The sequence below is a fragment of the Suricata suricatta genome, chromosome X, assembly GCF_006229205.1.
Source record: "Suricata suricatta isolate VVHF042 chromosome X, meerkat_22Aug2017_6uvM2_HiC, whole genome shotgun sequence".
Taxonomy (NCBI): Eukaryota; Metazoa; Chordata; class Mammalia; order Carnivora; family Herpestidae; genus Suricata; species Suricata suricatta.
In genome coordinates this window covers 72,982,424-73,000,553 of record NC_043717.1, presented here as the reverse complement: position 1 = coordinate 73,000,553, position 18,130 = coordinate 72,982,424, and the positions used below count along the sequence as shown (strand labels likewise).

General features: G+C 45.5%; 1 protein-coding gene across 2 annotated transcripts in view; it reads left to right on the top strand.

Annotated features, from left to right (window-relative positions):
* The first annotated feature begins 9,321 nt into the window (after nucleotides 1-9,321).
* TSC22D3 (TSC22 domain family member 3) overlaps nucleotides 9,322-18,130 on the top strand; it is a 61,040-nt gene continuing 52,231 nt past the window's right edge. Inside the window, exons 1-2 of one of the 2 annotated variants that reach the window (XM_029929963.1) lie at nucleotides 9,322-9,415; nucleotides 10,071-10,499. In XM_029929963.1, the coding sequence (XP_029785823.1) occupies nucleotides 10,177-10,499 (323 nt within the window). In that variant the 5' untranslated portion in view covers nucleotides 9,322-9,415; nucleotides 10,071-10,176. Of the gene's footprint in view, nucleotides 9,416-10,012; nucleotides 10,500-18,130 lie in introns of those variants that run through there. The other variant, XM_029929964.1, reaches the window with a different exon arrangement.

The following is an 18,130-nucleotide window of genomic DNA, read 5'->3' as shown; positions in this document are numbered from 1 at the left end:
TCTTGATCCATTCATCAGTTGATGGACATTTAGGCTCTTTCCATGATTTGGCTATTGTACAAAGTGCTGCTATGAACATTGGGGTACATGTGCTCCTATGCCTCAGCACTTCTTTATCCCTTGGATAAATCCCTAGCAGTGCTATTGCTGGGTCATAGGGGAGATCTATCGATTGTTTTTTGAGGAACCTCCACACTGTTTTCCAGAGCGGCTGCACCAGTTTACATTCCCACCAACAGTGTAGGAGGGTGCCCATCTCTCCGCACCCTCGTCAGCATCTATAGTTTCCTGATTTGTTCATTTTAGCCACTCTGATTGGCGTGAGGTGGTATCTCAGTGTGGTTTTGATTTGTGTTTCCCTGATGATGAATGATGCTGAGCATCATTTCATGTGCCTGTTGGCCATCTGGATGTCCTCTTTGGAGAAATGTCTGTTCATGTCTTCTGCCCATTTCTTCACTGGATTATTTGTTTTTCAGGCCCACACTTTTTAAAAATTTTTTTAATGTTTTTTAAAATTTATTTTTGAAAGGCAGAGAGAAAGAGACAGAGTGTGGGCAGGGGAGGGGCAGAGAGGGAGACAGGGGATCCAAAGCAGACTCCAGGCTCTGCACTTTCAGCACAGAGCCCAATGCGGGGTTCGAATCCATGAACCATGAGATCATGACCTGAGCCGAAGTTGGATGCTCAATTGACTGAGCCACCCAGGCACCCCAGGCCCACACTTCTAATATATATAGTGGGCTAATATATATTACATTACATATGTGTGTATAGATAGATAGATAGATAGATATTGATATAGATATCTGGTCTATAGTGGTAGGCTGGTCTGGAAATGTAACTACTATTTATAACATTTTTCTCTTCTATGGGAAAATGCATGTATCTTCCAAACAATTGACTTCAGAATGAACTTTGAGATCTCAGCCTATGTAGGAGGTGGAGGCTGCCTTTATGTCAACATATGGGGTGGTAACAAAGGACTAGATAAACCAGGTCCAGAATTCCAGAGGTGGCTGAAGCATAAATGACAATGCCCCAAGGAGTGGAAAGTAGGGCTAAATGATCAATCTGAGTGCACAGTATCAAGATTCAGAAAGCTAATATGGGAAGGGAGATACACTTTGGGAAGGATATTAAAAACCAGCAACAACAACACAAACCATTTGTCTACTATATTAGGTCAGGGTCCCCTAATCAGTAGCTTGGAATCTGCAAGCAACATTGATGCCTTACAAGTTATCTCTGCGAGGTAGGCCCCTTCCTCCTGCCCTGCCCTCTGCAATGTGCCTGGTTTTTCTCAGCTCAGAGGGGAAAACAGAAAGCAGTGTCCCCGACCCCCAACCCTCCTCACTCCCACACCCTGACAAACAGCTCCCAGGTTCATTCAGCTTCCCTCTACCTTTAACCTCCTTCTTACCAGAGGAGATTGAAGCTTCAGGAAAGTTCGGCACAGTTTTTCCTTACAAAAAGGCAGAGGACTCCAGTATTGGGTGAAATGAGATGATTCCTGAAAACAGGATCTTCAGGATGGAGGGGTGGAAAGTTAGTTCACAAAGGACCATGGAAAAAGCAAAGGACTTCTGTGCCTTCTTACTGAAGTCTTTAGTAAGAAGATTGATTATACCCAGGGTTCTCTGGGTTAATAGGGTGGCAATCTCTAGTAATCTCTGATACCCACCATTTACAAATGCCCATTAGAGGGGCACCTGGATGGCTCAGTCGGTTAAGCGTTTGACTCTTGGTTTCAGCTCAGGTCATGATCTCATGGTTTGTGGGTTCAAGTCCCAAATTGGGCTCTGTGCTGGTGGAGCAGAGTTTGCTTGGGATTCTCACTCTCTCCTTCTCTCTCCATCCCACCCCTACTTGTTCTCTCTCTCTCTCTCAAAATAAATAAATAATCATTACAAACGCCCATTAGAATATCCACAAAACTCTGCAAAAACCCTAAGAGTTGCACCAGCTAGGGGCCCTGGGGAAAAGTGACCACCAGCTACTGGTGAGGAAGGAGTTGCCCTTGGCTTTTGTGGGAAGATGCAGTTGGACTGAGGAGCATACTTGTGGCCTACGTACACTGTACCCTTTAGTCCAGAATAATAAAAGTGCCCAAAAAAGATGGCGAAAACTTTTGATTCACTTCTACCAGCTGTCTTGAGCAATACAGGAGCTTTACTAATCAGAACCCGGAACTATCTCTTTACTATGCAAAAAATATTTTCTGAGGCAAATCAGGGGTCTTCTCCACTTCTACCATCAAGCTCCAAGACGTTCTATATACTTTTGGAAAGTACACTAGGAGCACACCATGTGGCTGGTGACGGTGGCAGTGGTGGTTGGCCAATGGTTGTTATGAAGAAAAGAGCTCCAAACATAAGCATACATGGAGACATCATATCTTAATGTAACAGGACAGGGGCACCTGGGTGGCTCGGTCAGTTAAGCATCCAACTTCATCTCAGGTCATGATCTCATGGTGCTTCCTGTGTTTGAGCCCTGCATTGGACTCTGTGCTGACAGCTCAGAACCTGGAGCCTGCTTTGGATTCTGTGTCTCCCTCTCCCTCTGCCCCCCCTCTACTGGAGCTCTGTCTGTCTCTTTCTCTCAAAAAAATATTTAAAACATTTTTAAATTAAAAAATAAAGAACAGGAAATAATGTAACAGGACAAAAACTCGAGTCAGACAACGAAGATCAGAGACAGAAGATTCCATCTTAATCCAGTAGAATCCCAAAATAATAAAACCACTAGCAACAAACAACACTATTAACTGCCACCACATACTGCACACATATTAGGTGCCAGACACTATCTTTAGTACTTTACACGAATTATCTCATTTACTCCTCAGAGTGAACACAAGTTGCCATTCAAATTTGTTTGAAAGGGTCAGGTAATAATGATGCCTAGCTCTTACTATGTGTTAGGCACTAAGCATTTTATGTCCACTATCTCATTAGGCATATGCTTACTAGGCACTAGAAAATGGGCTCAGCCTTTGGAATTCATCTTTAAGGCTCAATCCAGACATCACCACTTCTGGGAAGCCTCTCTCTCTCTCTCTCTCTCTCTCTCTCTCTCTCTCTCTCTCTCTCTCTCTCTCACTCTCCATTCCCCTCCAGACCATGAGCTCCAGAAGAAAATGCACTGTAGATACTAGGATGTAATAACATATGACCTCCATGAAACAGTTCTATAAAGAGGGAGGCTAAGATAAAAGTTGCTTTTGTCTGGCAGAATTGTGAGTGAATTTGGAGGCTTCTTCACACCATCCCTCGCCAGGTTTTTTCTAAAGTAACCTTGTGTTGGGGCACCTGGGTGGCTCAGTTGGTTAAGCGTCCAACTCTTTTTTTAAAATCTATTTTTGAGAAAGAGGGAGAGAGACAGAAAGCATAAGCAGGGGAGGGGCAGAGAGAGAGAGGGAGACAGAGGATCCAGAAGTGGGAGCTGCGTTCATAGTAGAAAGCCTGATGCAGGCTCCAACCCACGAACTGTGAGGTCATGACCTGAGCCAAAGCCAGATGCTCAACCAGGGGCTCCTTTCAACTCTTAATTTTGGCTCAGGTCATGATCTCATGATTCGTGAGTTTGAGCCCCGCATCAGTGTCTGTGCTGACAGCGGGGAGGCTGCTTGAGATTCTCTTTCTCTCTGTCCCTCCCCTGCTTGTGCATGCTCTCTCTCTTTCTGAAAATGAATAAATAAACTTTAAAAACATTTTAAATTACATAAAATAAAATAATATTGTGTTACTTTAATAATAAAATCATTTAATTTATATAAGTAAAACATACTAATTTTTTTGGCACATGATAAAACTAGGAAGACCCTCTCCTCCTTTCCTCTTCCCTAATCCCACCCCCTCCCTAGAGGTAACCACTGTCAACACTCCATCTAAAATTCTTCCTTGGGGGATATATTTTAATTTCACCAAGAGAAAAATGTGTCAAATCTGAGTAAAGGAAATCCCAGTTGTAATAGAGAGATAGAAAACCACACTATAGTAAAATAAACCAGTATTAAAGAATATATAGAAAAACCACAGGTTCTTGAACCAGGGCCTTATATTACTACTACTACTACTACTACTACTACTACTATTTTTTAATAGTTTATTTTCAAGTCGGTTTCCATAATACACCGAGTGCTTCTCCCCCACAAGTACCCCCCACCATGACCATCACCTCCTTCCCTCTCTCCCCCTCCCCCTTCAGTCCATGGTTCGTTTTCAGTATTCAATAGTCTTTCATGATTTGTGTCCCTCACTCTCCCCAGCTCTCTTTCCCCCTTCCTCTCCCTATGGTCCCCTGTTAGGTTTCTCCTGTTAGACCTATGAGTGCAAACATATGGTACCTATCCTTCTCCGCCTGACTTATTTCGCTTAGCATGACACCCTCGAGGTCCATCCACTTCCCTACAAATGTCTATTTTTAAAAAATTATTAGGGGGCACTTGGGGCTCATTTGGTTAAGCATCCAGCTTCGGCTCAGGTCATGATCCCACGGTTCATGGGTTCAAGCCCCACGTCAGGCTCTGTGTTGATAGCACAGAGCCTGGAGCCTGCTTCCAATTCTGTGTCTCCCTGTCTGTCTGTCCCTCTCCCACTCATGCTCAGTCTCTTTCTCTCTCAATAATAAATAAAAATGTTTAAAAATTGTTTTAAATTATTAAAATGGCAATCATTTATTGAGCTCTCTGGTGGAAGAGTAAAGTGGCCCTCGAATGAGATTAAGAAACCTGATGTAAGTGCCCTCCCCACTCCCATACCACTGTATTCCAACATTGCCCACACACATCCAATATCCACAGACAAAGCTCCATGTAGAAGTAAATACACAATCATAGACACAAATATCCTACATATATAGGACTTATTTTTGTTTTCTTATTAATTCTATCCCTTTCAAGTCAGTTCTTAGTTCATGTTCACTTAACACTTGCTTATAAATTTGCATCTTGCCCTTTTTGCATATAAAAAACTAAAAGGATGAAGGATGGGACATTGAATTCATTGGGTCCAGCTCCCTATCTGCAAACATAGGTGTCTATTTGAGACCTGTAACTATCTAACTTCTACCTGATGATACTTAAGGACACTTGAAAATGTTTCCTCACTTGCTCTTCTCCATATTCTATTTCTGCTTGGTCAATCGATCAACAAATATTTATTGAGCACCTATCATGATCAAGCACTGTTTGATCATGATCATAAGAAAGTTTGTGGTTGGAAACATAATACTTCTTAAACCTGCCTGCCTATAAAAAATCACCTAGGGATCTATTAAAACTATGAATCTCTGGTCCCTACCCAAAACCTACTGAATCTGAATCCTTATGGTTGGGGTCTATAATGGGCCATACTGTCCACCCCCCCCATCCAATATGTTGAAATCTTAACCCCCAGTACCTCAGAATGTGACTATATTTGAAGATGGGGGTCTTTAAAGACATAATTAAGTTAAGATCAGGTCATTAAAGTGAATCCTAATCCAATACAACAGATATCCTTATAAGACCAGGAAATTTGGACTCAGATGCATACAGAGGAAAGACCATGTGAAGACACAGGAGAAGATGGCCATGTATAAGGCAAGGAGAGAGGCCTCAGTGGAAACCAAAGCTTACAACACCTTGATCTCAGACTTCTATCTAGCCTCCAGAACTGTGAGAAAATGCATTTGTCATTCTCTTCCACTTGCCAGCGGTGTAACCTTGGAAAATTAATTCCATCTCTTTCAGAGCCATAAAACAAAGCTACCCCATATGCTTGCTATGAGGAATAAATGGGAAATTGTTGTAAAGATCCAGAACACTAGTTTGCATGTAGTAAAGGCTCATTCGTGTTAGCTATTGTTTTAATCTTGTAAGGTGGTTGGTCTAGAACAAAGATTCTTAAATGTTCAGAGGATAAATAAATTTCAATGGAAAATGCTATGTCTCTACTTTCCCCAACAGATCACAGAGAGAGAACAGATCACAATAGGATTAGCAGTACCTATGACTTCATCACTGGTAATAATCAGTATTTTTTCACATTACTGTTATTACAGGTGTCTTTAAATACTCTTACACTCATTATTACTTTGAAGTTACCATGGTTATCATAGCTGCATCTAGATCTTGTCATTTACTACATTAATAACAAGCACTTATATAACTATATCACAACCTTCTATTTATAGTCTTTTGATAACGGCATAACAATATAATTAATTTCTTTTGTAATTCTACATGTTTGACTTTATGTATGTAAAAACATTGTTCTAACCTCACTATACTGTCAAAGGGGTCCTTGGTACAAATAAGATCCCCTGATCCAGGTTTTAAATCCTTGCCAGGCTATAACAATCTATAAATTTGTGATAAACAATTGTGAAAAGTTTCCGGAAGGATAATCTGCTTTCCCCAGTTAAGAAAGGTTTACAAAATTGAATCTCAGTGGTAGGGAAATGAAATTGCCTGAAAATCACTGTTCGTGTGCCTTCACCTGAACCTAGCTGGACCATAAGTGCTTAGAGGGCAGCTACCTATTCTTTAGATAGGCCGGATAATCTCTTTATGCCTCAGTATTCCCGTCTCTTAAGTGAAAATGATACTAGGAGCTAATTCGCAGGATTATGGTGATAAATTAAACTGGATGATGGCATGTAAAGCTCTTAGAACGGTGCATGACACATGGTAGGTCATCTAAAACTCAGCCATTCTAGTATTAATTCTTACACCAGATTTGCCAATTTCCTTCCTGGCTCCTCACAGTACAAAATAAAAATATATTAGTACATCGTTGATTGCGACTTTTTTTCTTTGAGTGTTCGATCTTCTTTTATATGTCAGTACAAGCTGGACTTGTATGCAAACCCACAGCAGCTTTCTAAACTCTATCGATGAACTATCTAGATTTTTCTATATCTAAGTTATATTTGCTCTTGATCAGCCTGGATATAGTATGCAAAGCTGCACTGACTTATTAACAACAACTGATGAGAACAAGGACTACAAAAGGGAAATGTCAAGGGGACAAAATCTTGGGTTTAATGGTGCCAAATGCCAAGAAGAAAATACTTTCACCAGGGCCTCATCCCAAGGTTATGCACAAAGATAAGAGGACTCAGGCAAGTATAGTAGTAAAAGGCCCCAGCAATTCTCAGAACAACTTAAGTAAACATTTATGGAGCTAATGCATTTTGTTATAATGTTTAACATAAAATTATTATAAATAAGAGGGAAAATCATAAAAACTAATTAAAAAACAATTCAGTAGGCTATAAGTCTGCACAATGCATATGAAATTTCATATTCTACTACCTCCTCTGGCTTTTACCCAAGAACATTAAAAAAAAGACAAGGAAGGAGAAGAAAATGGGAAATTAATGCATCTAAAGTATTGCCTTTTGAGAGACCAAACTGAATCCTCAGCAGTCTGTGAGAGCATAGGGACCATGATTTCAGTTCTGCAGGTCTGCTCAGTGGCCTCTAAAATGCCTCTTTCATCTCCGATCTTGGGATCATGTCAGGAACTATGGATACAGGTCTTTTCTGGTTTTCTGGCCCCTACAGCAGAGAGAGGACCGCCTTCCCTCCATTTCCTTAAGACCTGGGTCCCATATAAGACCCATAGGGCCAGGGCGCCTGGGTGCTCAGTCGGTTGAGCCTCCCACTCTTGGTTTAGGCCAGGTCCTGATCTCAGAGTTTCTCAGGAGAGTTTGAGTCCTGGTAGGGGCTCCGGGATGACTGTGCGGAGCCTGTCTGCGATTCTCCCTCTTTCCCTCACTCCCTGCCCCTCCCGACTCGCGGTGTTTCTCTCAGGATAAACAAACTTTAAAAAAAAATGACCCACAAGGTCTTGGGAACAGGAGTTTTTTGGCTGCCCTTTGCTCCTAATCACAGGACTGATGCTTGTGACACCTAGGGGGAATTTCAAATGTACGGAAGCCCAGTTTACAGGGACTCAGGCAATAAAAGCTCCTCCAGAAAGAGGGCGGCTCCGGCCGTGACTGGCGTCCGCGTGTACGGCTTGGTCTTGGCGGGGGGGATCTTTTCAGTGTAAAGGCTCCGTCTCATTTTCCCTCCAGTTCTCAGAACTAATGCCCTATGGATTCCACTAGGAGGCATCCCTGCCGGCTCCTAAACTTTCAACTCCAGGACCACGAGGCAGGCTATGTCGTTCCCTGTCTTAAACACAAGGTGGCGGTAGATGCTCCTCTATTGCCTGGGCCACAGGCTTGTGGACAAAACGCGAGCAGAAGGGGGGTGGGGAGTGCTGAGTTAAAATGAAATCCATAGTTCTATGTGAAAACTGAACATCATGAATATTTTGATATTTTTCAGGAGCCAATAATTAGTGAATCCTCCACATCTAACATATTCCAATCCTCCAACCCTGAGACACCCTAAAAGTCTAGCACTTGCCCACCCAGCACATCCCTACATCTTGCAAGGTTGGGGTATGACCCAAGGAACCAGCCTATCTTTCTCTCCACGGATTTGACCTTCAGCCTTTCCGTAGCCCTAGAATCACATTATCCTCACAACTTAGAAAGCTTCTGCCCGCAGTTTCATTCGGCAGAGCCCCAGTGCCCCGTGAGCGTTTCCTCACCACTGCTCTTGAAACGGTGAAGACAGAGACCAACTAAAGTGGCAGGTGGAGATCAAAAAAAGGCGGGGGGAGTAGGCTCGGAAAAGTAGGGAAAGATACTGAAGTTAGGAGAAAGAGAGGGTGCCGAGGCAATGGACGCGTGGGGAAAACAGCGGGGGAAATGAAGGGGGGAGAGAGGAACAAGGAGGAGAGAAAAGGAGGAATGGGGGAGAAGAGGGGAAATGTGGAAATACAGAAACAGAGAAAAATAAGGAAAGAAAGAGGAGCAAGAAAGAAGGGGCGGAAATGGGTAAAGAAAGAAAAACGGAAAAGAAAAAAACCATGGGAGAAAGTGAAAAGAGTGGAGGACGGAAGGACAAATTGAGAAGCGAGCCCAGAGGAGGTTGAAGGAGAAGCCTGCCGGGGAGCTGGTATTCCCGGAAGCCGAGGCAGAGAGCGCCTCCGTGGGGTTCAGGGAAGAGAGGAGAAAGCCAGTGGGGGAAAGCGGGGAAGAAAAGTGAGAAGGGGACAGAAGCCGAGGCGAGTTTGAGCGCGCTTCTGTGAGTTTCGTTCAAGGCTCTCACTGGGCACTCGGTAGAGCGTTGCTTGGCACTCTCCGACTCCGTGGGGGCAACCGCTCTCTTTGCAGCGCCCCCCCTCCCCGCCCGAAACGGGCTTGTTGGGGGCGGCGGTTGAAACCCGCCACGAGGCGGGCTCGCGGGGAGCGGCGGCGTCTCTCCTGCAGGGGGACCCGTCCTCAGTGGGACTCGCAACGTCCGCCCTCCCGCAGAACTCTCGAGACCAGGGTGGTAGATTTCTTTACGGACGGGGCGTCCTGAGCGGTGAGAGAGCCCGAGCCCAGGCGCCGGACGCGCGGACGCGGGCAGAGTCGGACCGGGTTCCCAGGAGCGCGGGCGAGGGTGCAAGGGCCCTGGGGTGCGGAGGGGGCGGGGGGTTGGGGGGCAGAAGCCTGCCGGCCGCCGCGGCCGATCGTTTTCCGCCGGCCCTCTTGGGGTAATTTACATGTCACAGCCGCGTGCTGACTCCTGGGCGTGCGGCTCGCTCACTCGCTCGCTGGCTCCCAGGCTGGCTCGCTCTAGGCTCCTGCCACCGCTCAGCCCGCACAGCCCAGGGAGCCCGAGAGCGGGAGAGCCAGCGAGCCGGGGAGGGAGGGAGCCAAAGAGGGAGGGAGCCAGGGCGCGCCCCGGCTCTCCCTCTGCCCTGCTGCCCGCTCTTCCTGCTGCCACAGGTCCGCCGAGCCCGGCTCACACTTGGGAAACTTGGGACTGCGCTAGGGCCGCGGGTGGCACCTAGGGGGAGGGCAGAGAAGGAGGAGGAGGAGAGGAGGAGGGGGAGGAAGAGGAGGAAGTGAGCCCGAAGGATCCGCTCAGAGTTGTTTGTCCAGCTGTTTCTATTCGCACCCGGAGCAGCACAGCCAGGAGGGGGCCAAGCCGAGGGTGGCTGGCTTTAGGCGCTAATTTCCAACTCTTCTTGCAGCTCGTGTTTTCCATACACCCTGGAGTCCCCACAGGCCAGCCCGGCGGGCGCGCACCTGCCAGCCGACCCTAATCTCGCAGGCCAAGCGGCCCCTGAGTCTGAGAAGATGGCCCAGTCCAAGACAGACTGCCGCTCACCTGTCGGTCTCGACTGCTGTAACTGCTGCCTGGACCTCGCCCACCGGAGCGGGCTCCAGAGCGACAACAGCAGCGGAGAGAACAACAACCCGGGCAGCCCTACCGTGAACAACTTTCGGCAGTTGCAGGAGAAACTGATCTTCGAGAACCTCAACACCGACAAGCTCAACACCATAATGCGGCAGGATTCCCTGGAGCCTGTGCTGCGGGACCCCTGCTATCTGATCAACGAGGGCATCTGCAACCGCAACATTGACCAGACCATGCTGTCCATCCTGCTCTTCTTCCACAGGTGGGTGGCTGGGCGTACGGATGGGCACGCGGGCCTGGCCAGCGCCAGTCTCTACTGGACCCTCACTTCTGACCTAGGGAGCGACCGGCAAGTTCACTGGGGGTGGGGGTGGGGGGCAACCAGATTTCGCTGCAGATGCTACCTGGAGTCCCATGGGGCTGAGGGGAGGCAGGTGGGAGCCCAATCTTGAAAGGTGCCCGCAGGAGACTTTCCCTGGGAAATACCTTAGTCCAGAAGGTGGACAGAGCCCTAGATCTGTTGGGGGATAGCCAGCAGCACCCATCCTCAAATGCATACATTTCCACCACCACTTTGGCGATTCTGCCGCGGGATGCTCTTGGGATATGAGTTCTACCCTTCTCAAAATATGCAAACTCAGATTGAAATTGCAAGGGCTTTTAAATTACCGAGTGGCCCTGGTTGACCTAGAGGGCAAGCAAAATGTCAAGACAAATTAAGCCCACTGCTGGTGTGGGGGGAGGGTGGAGAACAAGAAAAATTAGAGATGTGTGAGAATTTTTTTGAGACTCTGGATGGGGGTACCCCCCACCTCCTCCATGGATCACAGCCTTCTGTATCCAATGATGGGTAAAAGCAGCCCTAGAGCGCGTCCTAGGACCTGTGAGTGGATGAACCCATATCTTCACAGGCCTGTGTAGGAGTATGGGGCATACTTTCTAGAAATCCTGCTGAAGGGCAAGGAGAGGAGGGGGAGGGAAGAAACATAATGGGAAGATCCAAGGTGGCTGCTGTCTTCCAGTCTGAGACACTCTGATAAGAGCCAGTCTTCAGCGGGGTGACAACTGAGGCAATTTTGAGGCAGGGGAAGCAGGATACCCAGCCTTGGGTCCCGTGTTCTCAGAAGCATTAGGATGGGACGCTGGTGTGTGTGCACGTGTGTACAAGGGTGGATCTTATTCTCGCTCAACAACAAAGCTTATATTAAGAGGAAGAAAACCTGGTTGAGAGAGACCTGGGTTATGGTACAAATTATGGCTCTACTTCGGTGTGTGAACCTGGGCGAGTTCCCTGATCTCTCTAGCCTCTTAAGGTTCCTTGTCGTTCTGAGATTCCAGGTGTGGGCAGACGGTGTGATGAGACGAGGTATAAGAAATTTTGAGCACCCACAGAATATTTGAATCATTAGGCGACTTTTCAGGAAGCACACATAGGAAATTTTACAAGCAATTAAGATTGGTAGGAACTGCCCTCACTCAATGCTGAGACCAGGTTTGCCTCCTTGGCCCAGAAATTCTAGGAGGAGACAAGCAGGGCTGCCCAGTTCATTAAGCATTATAATAACAAGTTGTTTTTCTCAGGCGTTTTTCATGCCTTCAGTGCCGTTTCTCATTTATTGTTTCACATTATGCATCCATTTATTTCACTGTATCAAAGAAACCAGGCCACATGTGGAACAGGTTTCAAGGGAATTTTCCATTTCTGGCCAAAAATTACTATGAGTGAATTCACACCACAGACAGACTCCGCAGCCCTGCCCAGCGCTCCATAGGAGATTGGTAGCGGGGGAGGGGTGGCAGAAACACCTGGAAAGAGCGCCTGTAGCCTCTGTACTCTTTCAAATGGGAGAGAAACTGCACCAAAATGGCCTTGCAGAACTGTAAGAGGGAAAGCTTCCTCAGCTCTGGTTCTGAGGTGCAGGGCCTAGGAGGGGTGGACCTACGTGCATGAGGTGAGAGGCTGAGAGCCTGAGATCAAAATGGTGGCTTGTGCCAGGCCTTGCGATGCTTTTTGGTTATCTGGGCTTCTTGAATGGCGAAACCTCCTTTGTCACCTACTCCACTGATACCTGTCTGTTGACTTGGTTCTTGGCAAAGCCTGGAAATACTATGGGTCGAGGGAGCAGGGCGAATTGTTGAGAAGGTGTACCCGAGTACCCTGCCTCCTGGAATCAGAGCAACTCAGTGTCCTGAACAGCTGCAGCAAACTAGCAAGCCCTCGGGCTTTGTTGAGGTTGGGGAGTGACCTGGTCCTGTGGTAACAGCCCTATGGTTCCAGCAGGGCAAAGCATTATCTCAGTTTCCTTGACCTTTCCTGGGACTTCAGAGATTGGAGATTCTTTCTGAGTTTGGTTTAGCTTTTGCCCAGAATGACATGCTCGTTAGCAAAGTAGGAGACCATTATTGCTGGTCATGGGACTTCTCTAGTATCTGAGCTGGCCAGCCTTCTCCAAAGTAAAAATTTTGTCTTTTCTTACTTCATTTATTCTTGGGGCTTCTGTCTTCAAATTCAGCCATACTTTTTTAGTTCTGTTCATTTAATGATTTAATGTTTCAAGTGCCATCATTTTTACTTCTATTCCATTTAATGATTTGATATTTCAAATACCTGCTGGAGTGTCTTTTTTCCCTTAATCTGTCTACTTTCAAGCCGGCCTCTTCTCCTGGGAAAGCGACTCTCCTGCCTCTACTGTAGCCCACTCTCCTGCTGCAAGGCTCCCTATATTCAAGGGCGGAAGGGCGGGGTGCATTCTTTATTTCTATCTGCTTTGTCTGCTTTGATCTGTCCCTGGCTCCGGGCTTAGCTCTTGGTATCCTTGGAACACAAGGGTGTAAGCAATTTGAGGGCAGGGCTGCATTTTACACTCACTTGGTTTTCCCTTGGCTTCCTGTTATACAGCCAGCGTTCATAACTGCTGTTTATTGTTGTGTTGTTGTTGTTTTTTTATCAGATGACTGCTTAATTATTGGTGTGGTCTTATGGAAAGATTTTACAATTTTAACCTAGTCTTTGGAAAAATACTTATTAATATTTAAGTGTGATAGCCTGGTAGAAGTCACAGTGGACCGTGCTGTGTATATACCTACGAATGAGTGGTACTAGGCAGGCAGCTTATTGGTATGTAAAGTTGCCTCTAAAATATTGGGTGACATGGGGGGTGCCTGGATGGCTCAGTTGGTTAAGTATCTGACTCGATTTCAGCTCAGGTCACAAGCTCATGGTTCATGAGTTCAAGCGCCAGGTCAGGCTCTGTGTTGGCAGACCAGAGCCTGCTCGGGATTCTCTGTTTTCCTCTCTCGCTGCTCCTCCCCCACTCATGCTGTCTCTGTCTCTCTCAGGATAAATAAATGAACTTGAAAAAAATATTGGGTGAGGGGAAGATGTGTTTTAAATACTATTCCTTCAATCTTCTGTTAGGTAACTAACAACTATAATAGATTAATAGCTAACATTGATTGAACATTTACAATATGTACTAATTTCATTTAATACTTACACCAACCCAATGAAATGGCTACTGTTATCACCCTTCTTGATGTTTAATAAAGGAAATTGAGGCTTGAGAAAATTAAGTAACTTGCTTGATGCCTCACAACAAAGAGCAAAGCCAAAACTCCACCTAAGATCAATCAGACACTAAAGAATTGTCTGTGGAAGTGCCTGGGTGGCTCAGTCGGTTACACGTCCGACTTTGGCTCAGGTCACGATCTTGCAGTTTGAGAGTTCGAGCCCCACATCTGGCTCTGTGCTGACAGCTCAGAGCCTGGAGTCTATTTTAGATTCTGTGTCTCCCTCTCTCTCTGCCCCTCCCCTGCTCACACTCTGTCTCTCTCTCTCTCAAAAATAAATATTAAAATTTTTTTAAAAATTAAAAAAATTGTGAAGAAAGAATTGTTAAGCAGAGGTAAATATAGCCCAGAAACTAATCAAATGGTTATAATGTCCTTACTAGGCACGAGGTAGGGTGACCAACCCTCCAATTTGGGGAAACAGGACTTTCAATGCTCAAACAAGGATAGTCCCAGGGAAACTGGGATGGCCGATGACCCTTTTATTAAGGTACTCTGCCTTATCATTTGAATATGCTTCTAAAACTGGAAAACTAAGGAGGCAGATAGAACATACTGGACAAACAGCTAAAATTTCCAATTTAAATATAGCCTATGAGGGTTGCCTGGCTGACTCAATCGGTAGCGAAGGCAACTCTTGATCTCAGGGTCAAGAGTTCAAGCCCCACGTTGGGCGTGGAGCCTACTTTAAAAAATTGTAAATAGGGGCGCCTGGGTGGCCTAGTCAGTTGAGTGTCTGACATCGGCTCAGGTCAAGGTCTGATGGTTTTTGAGTTCGAGCCCCGCATCGGGCTCTGCTGACAGCTCAGAGCCTGAACTTGCTTCAGATTTTGTGTCCCTGTCTCTCTCTGCCCCTTCCCCACCCACACTCTGTCTGTCTGTCTGTCTCTCTCTCAAAAATAAATATTTAAAAATTGTAAATAAAATAAAATAAATGTAGCCTATGAAAAAAACTTGCAAAGTTGAAATTTGGGGGGCCTTAGCTGTCTGATCAGTAAGGTGTGGTGAGCTGGTGTGAGAGCTTTTGCCATATTCTGTTATTGTTGTTGTTATAAGCTCAAATTTATTTCTAAGGTTTTATCCAAAACTTCTTAATTGGCTGTTCTGCCTTTGACCCCCAAGCACACTTGCCCGGTGTGGTCTGAGACACTCTGAATCTGAGTTTGTTTCCGGTTCTAAAAGCCCTAGGAATCTACCTTTAAGCTTCTAGCTGGCAACAACTAGTTCCCACACACAGGTGCTTAGAAAGTAATAAAGAGTAAAAATGTCGAATGGCTTTGTGTGTGCTAATTCATTTAACTTTCCCTATTGAGTCAATGTATGGCAGTAAGGGAAAGATGGAGTTTCAGAGTTCAGGTTTCCAAGAAAAATTTGCATAAAAATTATTTGTGCTTCTCTAAGTGAGTCTTTGAACTAATGATTTCAAAAGTGTATAGTCCCGGATTTGACTTCTGAGGGCATAGCCACTTACATGGAGTGATTTGAGGGGTAAAATGATTCCCCTACCTGTCTGCTGTCATGTCCAAATTCATACTCTAATACTCAGTTCTACGTCTGCATACCATACAAAACTGAACCCGTCTCCCGTGGCACCGGTGCTATGCAGACCACACCGTGAGAAACCCTGAATCAGAGACTGCACTCTGTCAACTAATTTCCAATTTGATTTTGAGGATGGAGGGGTTTTTTTGTTTTGTTTTGTGTTTTGTTTTTGCTCTTGAGAGGTTTTGGGTTTCCCTGTGGTTAGGCTTGTCATTCTTTGCCTTTGTGATTTTTTTTGCTTTTGGTATCAAACTTCAAAAGTCCTTCCCTAGCCCAAGGTAATTTAAAATAATTATTTCCTGAATACCTAGTGGTCTGACAAAGAATATGGTACTGTTGGATTAAAGCACATTCCCTGTTAAAAACGCAAATGCATTTGCAAACTTAACATTTATGGTTTGGATGCCTCATGAGAATCTCGACATGTAAGGAATTGTCTTTTACTTGAGGCACAGATGTGAATTCCACGTGCTAAGAGGCTTTCGCCGGTGTATGTATATGACATACATATGTCATATGTATATATGATATGTGTGCCTTTTATGTATGTATATAAAGTATATAAGTAATATATACATATATTGCAATAAGATGTATGTAACATAACGTTTGCCATTTTAACCATTTTTAAGTATACTATTCAGTGGCATTCGATATACTCACAATGCTGTGCAACCATCACCACTATTCGTTTCCTGAAATTTGTGATCATCCCAAACAGAAACTCTGTACCTGTTAAACAATAACTCCCCAGTCTCTCCTCCCCGCAGCCCCTGGTTACCCCTATTCTACTTTCTGTCTCTATGAATTTGCATACTCTAGATATTTTACATAAGTGGACTTCTATAACACGTGGCCTTTTGTGTCCAGCTTTTTTCACCTAGCATAGTGTTTTCAAGGCTCACCCATGTGATGGCATGTACCAGTACTTCATTCCTTCTTAATGACTGCATAATATTCCATTGTATGGATAAACCACATTTTGTTTAACCATTCATCCATCCACTGACATTTGCATTGTCTCCACCTGCTGGCTATGGTGAAATATGTTACTATGAACATTTGTAGGCAGGTATTTTTTTTAATTAAATTATTTATTTATTTTTTTTAGAGACAGAGAGAGACAGTGTGAACAGGGGAGAGTTAGAGAGAGAGGGAGATACAGAATCTGAAGTAGGCTCTAGGCTCTGAGCTAGCTGTCAGCACAGAGCCCGACGTGGGGCTTGAACCCACGAACTGTGAGATCATGACCTGAGCTGAAGCCAGCCACTTAACAAACTGACCTACCCAGGCGCCCCTCTTTTTTTTTTAAGGAGAGAGAGAGAGAGCACACATGGGGGAGGTGCGAGCCGGGGGCGGGGGCAGAATCTTAAGCAAGTTCCATGCCCAGTACAGAGCCTGACATGGGACTTGATCTCATGACAGTGAGATCATGACCTGAGCTGAAATCAAGAGTCAGAAGCTTAACCAACTAAGCCAGCCAGGCACCCCTACGGGTATCTTTTTGAGTCCTTTTTTTCAATTCTTTGGGGTCCATACACCTAGAAGTGGGTTTGCCCAGGTCCTCTCCTCAGAGTCCAGACAAAGTAGTGACTCTCATGAAATGAGGAAACATCTGTTTCTTTGGGGAGAACACCCCCTCCCTGAGTCAGCTGCTAGTGAATACCATGAAAAGAAAGCTAAAAAGTTTAATGAAGTGATGAACATAGAAGCTTTATAGGGGAAATGATATGGTCTCGGGATGCTCATGAATTAGTGTGTCCCTTTCATAAATGGCAGGGTCTACCATACCTTTTAAAAGAGTCACATTACTTTTGACATCATTACTTCTCATTGACTCCATTGTGTGGATTTATTTATCAGAACCTTTTTCAGGGAGGCAACTGACTGGGAGGAAGGCTCTATGGGAATGAAGCATGGGAAAGCCAAGTTTGGAGAAGAGAGGTAGGAAGACAAGGCTGGAGTCCACAAAAGCTTGCTGCAGCCCAGAGCTCTGGGTAGCGTGAGAGCTGAAGAGGTGTAGGTGGAAGGTTTGTGCCAGGAAAGACAGGTGGTAAGAACAGAGCATGGATTTCACCTCTGCCTCCAGTTTGCCAGGAATGGACCCATGTGAGCCCACCTCTCAGAAAATAACTTTTTCCAGGGTGACCTTATTTTCCCTCCTTGCCTGAAGAGAAGGTTAACACTCCTGCTTGTATTTGCACTTCCATATAAACTAACAAGCTCTCGATTCCAGGTAGAGTGTTGGCTCTTTTCCAGAGCAGGTCCTGAAGGCCAGGGAGTCTGGGTAGATGGAGATGGATGTGTCTGGCCAGTACTTGTCCCCCACCTGGCGGGCCGGGCGAGAGGAGTGAGGCCAGCCGTGTCTGCACCTGGCGGTCGCTGTTGCACTGTGTTTGCTCATTGCGATGCTGCTCCTACCTGAACTTTCTCCTCTTATGTAAGGCATCCGTCAAGATAACTACAAAGCCATAATTTGTCATGGGCGGCTGGGTTTACATAATAAATTGGTCAGTGTCGGGCTCCAGAGAAGCCAATGTGCTGAGGAGGGCTGAAGCTTGGGCGCCTTTGAAGGGGTGCTCTGTTTGCTCAAGGGAAGACATTGCATGACTACAGGGTCAAAAAGACAAAATTTCCCTTTTAGATGAAGACCGCAGTAATGGCCCAGGACATGCTGTGCCGGCCCAGTGCCTACAATAATGGGACAAGGGTTATGGCTTTGCTGTGAGGCCACAGCTTTTGGCAGAGCAGGCCCTCCATAGAGCCCTGTGGTCTAACGGA